This window comes from Podarcis raffonei, chromosome 5 (genome assembly GCF_027172205.1).
Source record: "Podarcis raffonei isolate rPodRaf1 chromosome 5, rPodRaf1.pri, whole genome shotgun sequence".
Classification (NCBI taxonomy): Eukaryota; Metazoa; Chordata; class Lepidosauria; order Squamata; family Lacertidae; genus Podarcis; species Podarcis raffonei.
In genome coordinates this window covers 98,463,179-98,473,684 of record NC_070606.1, presented here as the reverse complement: position 1 = coordinate 98,473,684, position 10,506 = coordinate 98,463,179, and the positions used below count along the sequence as shown (strand labels likewise).

General features: G+C 48.9%; 1 protein-coding gene across 9 annotated transcripts in view; it reads left to right on the top strand.

Moving 5' to 3' along the window:
• Positions 1 to 387: 387 nt before the first annotated feature.
• Positions 388 to 10,506, top strand: part of LOC128413329 (maestro heat-like repeat-containing protein family member 7) — a 32,092-nt gene continuing 21,973 nt past the window's right edge. For 4 of the 9 annotated variants that reach the window (XR_008330313.1, XM_053387347.1, XM_053387348.1 and 1 more), the window contains exon 1: positions 8,471 to 9,116. Coding sequence is in view for 8 of the 9 variants with exons in the window: in XM_053387347.1 (XP_053243322.1) it covers positions 8,706 to 9,116 (411 nt within the window). In the remaining variant the exon portion in view is untranslated. Of the gene's footprint in view, positions 592 to 1,257; positions 1,753 to 5,875; positions 5,991 to 7,441; positions 7,546 to 7,845; positions 7,977 to 8,470; positions 9,117 to 10,506 lie in introns of those variants that run through there. The other 5 variants (XM_053387344.1, XM_053387343.1, XM_053387346.1 and 2 more) reach the window with 5 other exon arrangements.

The following is a 10,506-nucleotide window of genomic DNA, read 5'->3' as shown; positions in this document are numbered from 1 at the left end:
CATAACCAGGGACCTCCTGCAGGCTGTCACCATTTAGTAAGAGGAATTCAATGACATGCCGGCAAATTTAGGTTTGCCCAATTGAAGGTGGATTAAAGCAATTTGGATCCCTCGCACTGCAGACCCACACACTCTGGCTCTCTCTTTTTAAAATGACTTTTTGTGGTAAGGAAAGTGTCAGCAAGATGCACTCGTACAAATAGGGTTCCATTAAAATTGGGGTGTTGGTCCTTCACTGTTTTATATCTGCACCAGTAACTTTTCATAATTTGAACCTCCATGAAGCTCTCCAGAGGCAAGACCAGCTTAGGAGGGAAACGTCCGTTGGAGCAGAGCATTTGATTGTTGTGTGTCATTGGTTGCCCATTATGACATCAATAACTGCCACGGACACTTGATCTCAACCGCCACCTTGCCTGGTTCAGTTGCTGGCAGTCCTTGCCTCAAGCCAGTAGTGTCCAGACCACATCTTCAGTTGTGTTGACCACCAAACCTTTCTACACTCATTTTCCTTTCATCTTCTGGCTTACTATGGATTTGAAACAGTGAGACTTTTAAGGGTGAAAAACACCTCTAGCCACTGTCCCAGCGAAATCATTCTCTCATATTTGCTCAGCAGGTAGGATGCAATCATTTTTTCCTCTTGTTTTGTTTTTCATTCTTTTCAAAAGATGGAAGATTGTGGGTAAAACTCTTACTGGGTTGGGGTGGTCTCTTGCAAAATGATTCATTATTTACACAGCTCCATTAGTGTTCGCTGTGTGTTGCATTGTATCATATTGTTATACTGCACCCCAATTTCTGAGAGATATTTCAGGGTTTCCAATGTGCATTTAAGGTCAGTTTCCTTCAAATGACATCATTGGAGGTTTGTGCCTATTTTGATATATGTGTATTATTTGCCCAAATCTACGGGCTGAGCATAACTTAACTCCAAGAGATGTCCCAAAGTTTACATATTTCAATAATTTCTATATCATTTCATAATTCCCTCTAAGCAGTTTACAGATTAAACAGAACATTGCGAAATACAACATTACAAAAGAAGATCAAATATAGAATACAATAAATATCCTAGTCTAAATAAGTATAATTAACAGGAAGGCAATATATTTGTGTAAACATAGCTTGGGGAGAAACATTCCAAATAAAAAACACATACAGATACAGATCCAAAACTCAGTCTCTCTTGATCGCTGATTTTGTGTGTCCAAAATCTTCTAGACAACTTTCTAGGGGCCACCTATGAGCTGTATTGGGAATCTCAGGTGAGCTCCACACGCAATGGAAGTTGCTCCCAGTACCAGTCACCACACAGAAATGGCTTAAGGTCCGAATAATTTACTATTGCAGAAGATAAGGCTCACTAAAACAGTTCTGGACATAGATAGACGCAGCTTGTAGGCTGTTGCAGATACAGATATGTACAGATATGTACAAGTGCAAAGTATCTCTGTTGCTCCAAATAAACTCCACCAAATCAAGATGTAACACGGGACAAGTAACACCAACAGACTGATGTCTCACGTACTAACTGCAAGCTAACAGATAACTGAGCCAACACGCATTAATCACAGATACAGTTGTGGCACTGGGTGAATGCCCAGTGCCTGGGCTTGCTAGCATACATGAGCCAATATCAACATTCCCCCAGCAGCGCTTCCTGCTAAACGAATCGGAGAATGTTTTGGACACAGTCGTCGCAAGAGCTTAGCAGCTGGGAAGGCTCAGTGTCGGCGCCCAAAAATGCAGGTAAGCTCCTCTCGCTGATGACACAGTCATAGGGTGCTTCCAGAGGTGGAGATCTTCCTTCACAGCTGGAGGCAGCAATGCTTCTGAATACCAGTTGCTGAAAGCCGCAAGAGAGGAGAGGGCGCTTGTGTTCAATTCCTGCTTGAGGGTTTCCTGTTGGTGCCGTTTACGTTCCCGCTGGAGTGGTACCTATTGATCTACTTGCACTTTGACGTGCTTTCGAACTGCTAGGTGGGCAGGAGCAGGGACCGAGCAACGGGAGCTCACCCTGTCACGGGGATTCGAACAGCCAACCTTCTGATCGGCAAGCCCTAGGCTCTGTGGTTTAACCCACAGCGCCGCCTGTGTTTAACCTGGTTTAACCTGGAGAATAGGTGAAATATACTCAGAGTCGCAAAGTGATTTCATGCTCTTTATTCAGCTCATAGTGGTGAGGAGGAATGAATGAATGTCCCCTCAAAGTATCTGCTTTATATACATTATTTACACAATGGGCTGCACATGATTGGCTAATTCCGGAATTCTACTGTAAGCCAATCAGGTTGTGGATTCACTTCTATCTGGAGCATGATTGGGTGGTTCCTGCCAACCAATCATACTGCTGCATTGTTCTAGGACCAATCAGACTGCTGCATTCTGAATCCTATTGTTCTAGGACCAATCAGACTGCGGCCTTTTGGATCCTATTGTTCTAGGACCAATCAGACTGCTGCAGTTTGGATCCTATTCAACTCAGTACATAACACTCCTCCCCTCTAAGTTCCAGTCCTGCCCGGGAGGTCGCATTCATAGTCCTCAAGGTACGCCGGCGGCCTACGTGTGCGTTGCGGCCTGGGGTGTTCCCTGGTCCGGGGTTCAGGTTCTGGCTCGTGTTCCAAGGATGCTGGCTGTGATGGGGCTGTTTGGTCTGGTGCAACCGGCTCGCTCAGTCGTGGTTCTGGTTCCGGTGTCCTTCTGGCCTCACGGGTCCTCTCTGTACTTACTGATTCTGCCTCTCCTGCTGGCCCCTGCTGCTCTATGGGCCTCACTGCCCCACTGTTCCCTTGGGACTCCTCTGACCTGTCCTCCTCCTCCTGGTTTTCTCCCGGGAATCGTCGCCGTATCTGGTCGCAGTGGCGGCGCCAGCATTGCCCCCCATCTGTTAGCACCTCGTACGACATGGGGCCAGTGACCCTGGCGACTGTGGCGGGTACCCATGCAGGGCCTGCCCCAAAATTCTTTGCATACACTGGGTCCTGGGCCTCGAAGGTCCGGGGGTTCCTGCCTTCCCCCACCACTACCTCATCCTGAGCTCTATCGGGGTGAAGGCGGTCCAATCTGATTGCAAGGCGCCGACCCATTAGTAGTTCAGCGGGGCTCCGGCCAGTCGTTGAGCTGGGGGTGCTGTGCTGTGCTAGAAGGAATGTGGCAAGGCGGTACTCCCAATCCCCTTGCGTCATGCGGCGAAGGGTGTCCTTGGTGGTCCGCACCATGCGTTCTGCTTGGCCATTGGTGGCAGGGTGGAATGCGCTGAACGGATGTGGCGGATGGCGTTCTGCGCTGTGAAGGTTTGGAATTCTCCTGATGTAAATGCAGTCCCGTTGTCTGAGACGAGAGTGTCAGGGAGCCCGTGGGTTGCAAACAGCCTGCGTAGTACCCGGATGGCTGCGGACGTAGAAGTGGACGGTACCAGTGCGACTTCCAGCCATTTGGTGTAGGAGTCCACCACTATGAAGAATGTTTTCCCCTGAAAGGGGCCAGCGAAGTCCACATGCAGGCGTGACCATGGTGCTCGGGCGGACTCCCAGGACTGGACTGGGGCCCTTGGGGGATCTGGGCGGGATTCTTGGCAGGCCTGGCAGTGTTTGACCCAGGCCTCTATCGATCCCCGGCCACCATACGTAACTCCTGGCAAGGGCCTTCATTCTTACTACCCCTGGGTGTGTCTCGTTTAGGGCTGTGAGGACCCTTTTGCGGAGGGGCTGGGGAACAACGACCCTGCTTCCCCATAACAGGCACCCCTTGTGGGCCGACAGTTCATGTTTGCGGGTTGTGTAGCCGGCAAGGACATGGCTGACCACTGGTACTGGGTATGCATGGGCCGTGAGGGCCTTGTTTATGGTACATTTGTAGTCTGCGCAGATGCGGACCAAACCATTAGGCTTGACAGGTGTGACGATTGGGGTTTCCCAGGGGGCATTAGGCACCGGCTCCAGCACTCCTTGCTCCACGAGCCGGTCCAATTCCTCGTCTATACGGGGTTTCAGGGCGAACGGGACCCGGCGGGCCTTGAGCCTGACCGGTCGTACTGCGGGGTCAAGCTGTAGAGCAATGGGGGGGCCCGTATACTGTCCCAATTTCCCATCGAAAACCCCCGGAAATTCCTTGCATATGGCGTCCACGTCCACTTGTAAGCTCGTGTGGTTCACCCCGGTGACGGCTAGCCCCAGTGGTCCAAACCATGCCAATCCCAGTAAGCTAATGTAGGGGCCCTTGACCACAAGCAAGTCCAGTTGTCGCGTCCGCCCTCGGTATTGCACCCTGAAGGTCCCCACCCCCATTGTGGGGACCTTACGTTTCTGGAAGTCCCGGAGGGTGAATGGGGCCGGCCTGAGTTTGGGACCCCCAGTAGGACACAGTTTCCTTAAGGTCCTTGCCGAGATTATGGATAGAGTTGAACCCGTGTCAAGTTCCATGTGGCATGGGGCCCCCTCTATCTGTACCTCTACATAAATTTTCTCTACGTTGGGGTGAGGCAACTGGTATACCTGGAAGTCCGTGAGCTCCGTCAAGTTGCCTTGGTGCGTTGGGCCCCGGGACCTGGGGCTCTTGGATTGGTCATCTGATGCCTGGCGTCGGGTGAGCCGAGCCCGACACACCCGGGCGATGTGTCCCAATTTTCTGCACTGCCTGCACTCTGCGTTGCGGAAACGGCAGGTCCTCCTCTCGTGACTTTCTCCACAGCTTGCGCAGTTCCCTCCTTCTCGCCGAGGCAGCTGTGGAATGTGGGCTGCTTGAGTGCGCTGCTGTACTCGGTGCACCTCCTCCCTGTTGGATCCTGAGTCGTCAGTGAGGTCTTCGTGGTGGACCCTCGGTTGGGACGGCTGGCTCGGCCATGCCTCTTGCGTCGACCTCTCGGCAGCTTCCATTGCCAGGGCCTCCTCCAGAGTGACCTGGAACGTTAGGTTCTTCTTAGCGTAGAGGCGTCGTTGCAGCTTCTCATCCTTCAGGCCACCGACGAGGCGGTCACGAAGCATGTTCTCCAGCTCTGAGAAGTTGCAGAACCGGGCGGCTTGGCGGAGAGAGGTCACAAACCCAGTTATGGTTTCCCCAGGGGCTTGCCGCTTTGCGTAGAAGGCATTTCGACGAGCCACCACTGAGGGCTGCGGCGAAAAGTGCCCCTTCAGCTGTTCCATTATTGTTTTGTATGGAACAGTAGCGACGTCTTCAGGCGCAAGGAGAGCCCGGGCGATTTCAAACGTCTCCTCTCCACAGACGCTGAAGAATATCGCCCTCTTCTTGGTGTCTTCTTCGTCGGTGACCCCTTTGGCTTCTAGGAGGAAGGTGAAACGGGAGGCGTACGCTTCCCAGTCTCCAGATGCTGGGTTGAATGGCGAGAAGCTGTTGTCGGTTGCCATTCTGAGTTCCTTGTGTCCCGGAGCTGAAGCCTGGATACACGGTGCGAGGCAGCGGTGTGGCAGGTGGCGGTGCTGCGGTGCTGTGTGTGGCAGTCAGCTCAGCGGGATCCCACCTTCGTCGCCAGTGAAATATACTCAGAGTCGCGAAGTGATTTCATGCTCTTTATTCAGCTCATAGTGGTGAGGAGGAATGAATGAAAGTCCCCTCAAAGTATCTGCTTTATATACATTATTTACACAATGGGCTGCACATGATTGGCTAATTCCGGAATTCTACTGTAAGCCAATCAGGTTGTGGATTCACTTCTATCTGGAGCATGATTGGATAGTTCCTGCCAACCAATCATAATGCTGCATTGTTCTAGGACCAATCAGACTGCTGCATTCTGAATCCTATTGTTCTAGGACCAATCAGACTGCTGCCTTTTGGATCCTATTGTTCTAGGACCAATCAGACTGCTGCAGTTTGGATCCTATTCAACTCAGTACATAACAAGAGGAGAGGGCGCTTGCGTTCAATTCCTGCTTGAGGGTTTCCTGTTGGTGCATCATGTCCTCATTCTTCAGAAAAGGAAGCATGTTTATGAAAATGCTCTTGAGTCTGCTGCCTGGAGAATAAAGGTTAAAGGTAAAGGGACCCCTGAACATTAGGTCCAGTCATGGCCGACTCTGGGGTTGCGGCACTCATCTCACTTTATTGGCCGAGGGAGCTGGCGTACAACATGTGGCCAACATGACTAAGCCGCTTCTGGCGAACCAGAGCAGCGCACAGAAATGCCGTTTACGTTCCCGCTGGAGTGGTACCTATTTATCTACTTGCACTTTGACGTGCTTTCGAACTGCTAGGTGGGCAGGAGCAGGGACCGAGCAACGGGAGCTCACCCTGTCACGGGGATTCGAACAGCCAACCTTCTGATCGGCAAGCCCTAGGCTCTGTGGTTTAACCCACAGCGCCGCCTGTGTTTAACCTGGTTTAACCTGGAGAATAGGTGAAATATACTCAGAGTCGCAAAGTGATTTCATGCTCTTTATTCAGCTCATAGTGGTGAGGAGGAATGAATGAATGTCCCCTCAAAGTATCTGCTTTATATACATTATTTACACAATGGGCTGCACATGATTGGCTAATTCCGGAATTCTACTGTAAGCCAATCAGGTTGTGGATTCACTTCTATCTGGAGCATGATTGGGTGGTTCCTGCCAACCAATCATACTGCTGCATTGTTCTAGGACCAATCAGACTGCTGCATTCTGAATCCTATTGTTCTAGGACCAATCAGACTGCTGCCTTTTGGATCCAATTGTTCTAGGACCAATCAGACTGCTGCAGTTTGGATCCTATTCAACTCAGTACATAACAATAGGTTTGTCTTAATTGCCAGCACAAATCACAGCTTTGCACATGGAGGCTTCCACTACGTTGGGGTGCAGAACCTCCAGCCTGCCAGAGGTCCATTTTGTCTCATCGGGCCATTTCCCCCAGACCAGTACACCTGCCCTTCAGCTGACAAGACTGGTGCAGCCCAGGTGGGAGGATAAGGTTCAGTTCTGTCTCTGGACAGCTCAGCTGCTTAGAGCGTGGTGCTGATGATACCAAGGTCTCAGGTTCAATCCCCATATGAGGCAGCTGCATATTCCTTTAGACCAGGGGTAGGCAACCTAAGGCCTGGGGGCCGGATGCGGCCCAATCGCTTTCTCAATCCGGCCCACGGACGGGCCGGGAATCAGCGTGTTTTTATATGAGTAGAATGCATGCTTTTATTTAAAATGCATCTCTGGGTTATTTGTGGGGCATAGGAATTCGTTCATTTTTTTTTCAAAATATAGTCCAGCCCCCCACATTGTTCGAGGGTGGACCAACCCACGGCTGAAAAAGGTTGCTGAAAACTTGTCTGTTGTTTAATTGTGTTTCATTGCTTTTAGATGAGTTTAGCAGTTTTTAAATATTTTAAATTTTAAATTTGTTTTGTTTTGTTTATATATATATTTTTAATAATGAAGGTTTTTTTGTTTTTGCTCCTCTGGGAGGAAAGGAGCAGTATTTACTTATTAAATTAATAAATCTGTTTCAGATTCACCAAGCTCAGACTCCTCCCAGTCAACATTTAGTTCTTCTGAGGGAGACATGAGGGCTGTCATGCATTTCATGCACCAGTTTCTCCACAAAAGCCACCAGGTATCTGCACCCCAACCCTGCCCTCGCTTTCCCTGCTACAACATGAGTTCCTTAAAAATGGAGGGGGTGGGGGCTTCTTCCTCCAGTCACATAATTCAGGAATACTTTGAATTGGGCTCGAACCCGGCAAAGTAGGCACGGCACTGGAGTAAAACATTCCCTGCGGAACGCCCCCAGAAGAGTCGTAGTTTCCAAATCTTTCCGGGGGCAGCCCCGCAGAGAGCATGTTGCGGTAGTCAAGATGGCTTGCCGCTTTTGCTATTCCTTCTTGATCTCATCTTCCTGTCCTTGGCTGGGGAGGCTAGGAATTACCTGAGAAGGTCAAGTTCCTGAACTGCATAGACATCATGAGCGCAAACCTCGACAGCAGTAAGGTGGGCTACACTGGTCAACGTCACTACAACCCGAGCCTGATAAGGGAAACTCTCATGGTGAGTAAGCCGACCCATGTACATGTGAGTGCGGACAATGAAAATAGCCCTAAAAAACTCCTCCTAACGGAGCCCAAGGAAAGATTAGCACTAGAAGTGTTGTATAGTGGGAAAGATGGGCGACAGACACAGCTCTTTTAAGCAACAGCTCTTTATTACAGCACTTAGCACTACTCTCTGAACAGTGAAGCTGGCTGCCTTATATAATGCTCAATAACCTGTAACAGTAACAAATTCCAACTAGCTACCCAATCGGTGAAAGCAACTCTCAATCCTTCATTTGCATACTGGTGGCCCAGAGTGAGAACTGCAGCCAGTCTGAATACATAACAAGAAGCCCACAGCTTTATGGTTTGCCCGTTCTGACCCTGCCTTGGTAAATGACTTTGCCTTGGTAATTGTGTCTCTGTTTGGCTGTGGGAAAACCATCGTAGGAAAACCTCAAAAAGGATATCATTGAGATACGGCAGAAATGGCCTAGACTGGATGGAGGAAAGGTTACATCATTGGGGGCTCCTTAAACATAAGATGCTAGTTTAGTCGGTAGTACGTGAGACGCTTAAACTCAAGGTTGCGGGTTCGAGCCCCACGTTGGGCAAAAGATTCCTGCATTGCAGGGGGTGGGACTGGATGACCCTTGTGGTCCCTTCCGACTCTACAGTTCTTTGATAGTATAAGTATAGGGTGAACATGTGCAGCCAAAACAGCACCACCCATTCATAAAGAGAGATGTGTAGCCAAAACAGCTACACAGAGAGATGGAAATGCAGAAACCAAAAAACAGAACTCCCTGAGGGGGAGAACTTCCCGAAAACAGCCCAGAAAGGACTGGGCATGCTTGGGGGCTTTGTAATGCTTGCAGACCTTGTGGAGAGAAATTTGGAAGCAGGTTGGAGGGGGAATAGAACAAAATGCCCTAGAGCACTTCACGCTGCAACTCTGGGTTGCAGCTCCCACTTGTGCTCTACAAGAATGCGTCTCATGAAACCTCCATGGATTCTGCTGCAGTACGACGTCCTTTTTTTGCCGTTCCAGTTCCTTCTTCCTGAAACGGGATCCCCGTTTGTCGAGGAGCGGATCATGGCCTTGTCCAGAATCACCAAGCTGGTCTGCTGCATCACGTCCCATTGCACACCCAAAGTGAGGCTCAGTCACCCATTCCCAGGGCTGGTTTCCCAGAGCCAGTGTGGTGTAGTGGTTAAGAGCAGTAGTCTCATAATCTGGGGAACCGGGTTCGCGTCTCCGCTCCTCCACATGCAGCTGCTGGGTGACCTTGGGCCAGTCACACTTCTCTGAAGTCTCTCAGCCCCACTCACCTCACAGAGTGTTTGTTGTGGGGGAGGAAGGGAAAGGAGAATGTTAGCCGCTTTGAGACTCCTGAAGGGGAGTGAAAGGCGGGATATCAAATCCAAACTCTTCTTCTTCTTAGCAAACTTCATGGAAGTAGTTCAGAAAACCTCCAAACTACACCTGAAAGTAGTTCCCATAACTGCTGAACCTGCAGTTTTTCGGGTTTTTCGGGTTGCCATATTCTGAAGAGCAAAAAGAGAGAACACATTTTCAGATTTTAGCTATGGATCGCTATGGCGAATCATGAAAAATACTGTAAATGGAGCAATTCACTCTCTGCACGTGCTTTAAGATACTTTCTTGCTGTTCTTAGGTACAGTTCTATGCTTCTGTGATTTTACACTCCAGCCCAGCAACTTTTAACCTGCCTGGTGGGGATTATTTGAACTTGAACTGTTTGTCAAATCATAGAATCACAGAATCGGAGAGTTCGACATCAACTGAATTTGCTCACTTTGTTAAGGGACGGGCGTGCCAAACTTGGATTAGAACTAGTTCCCTTTCAGAATGAGCTTTCCCAGCTCAGCTGACACCAGTCATCGGGGTAAAATGCCCGTCATGATGACTGACAGTCCGGGGGGTTGTGGGGGGGAGGAATTTATATATGTGTAAAGGAATGAGGACTTGTTTAGTGCAAAGATTGCCTGCGGCACTGTATCCAAATTAGGACATACTGGATTTTTCAACTTTCAAATTCCCCAAATGAGGGGTGCTAAAAAATTGTAACACTGAAGGAGGACTTGGGAATTCAAAAGATATTTTTGTTAAATTAATATAATTTAGTTTTGCTTGGTGAATAAAATTGCATAGAAATCATTAGAAATTATTGCCAAGTACTTGCAGTTATACTATATATTAATATTGCATTATTATTATTTTTATTAAGCAATACCTGGCATTTTCAGAAGGTAAAATTAAAATTCTTTGGTTTTCCAAAAGCCGTTTATGTGCTTCTTCCTCAAACGTACTAGCCAAGCTAAATGTTGTCCAGTCACAAAAATAATAGCAGATTTGAATTCCTCACACCCAAAACCATTTTTTAAAAGATCCCTCACCGAAGGAATCTGAAAAAATTAAGTTTCACCCCTTTAAAATAACACTCTCTAGTAGCCCATGTCAGTGTGCCACCTTCACAGGAAAGAGTAAAGGGGTGCATTTGAGGATATCTTGGCAACAGGGT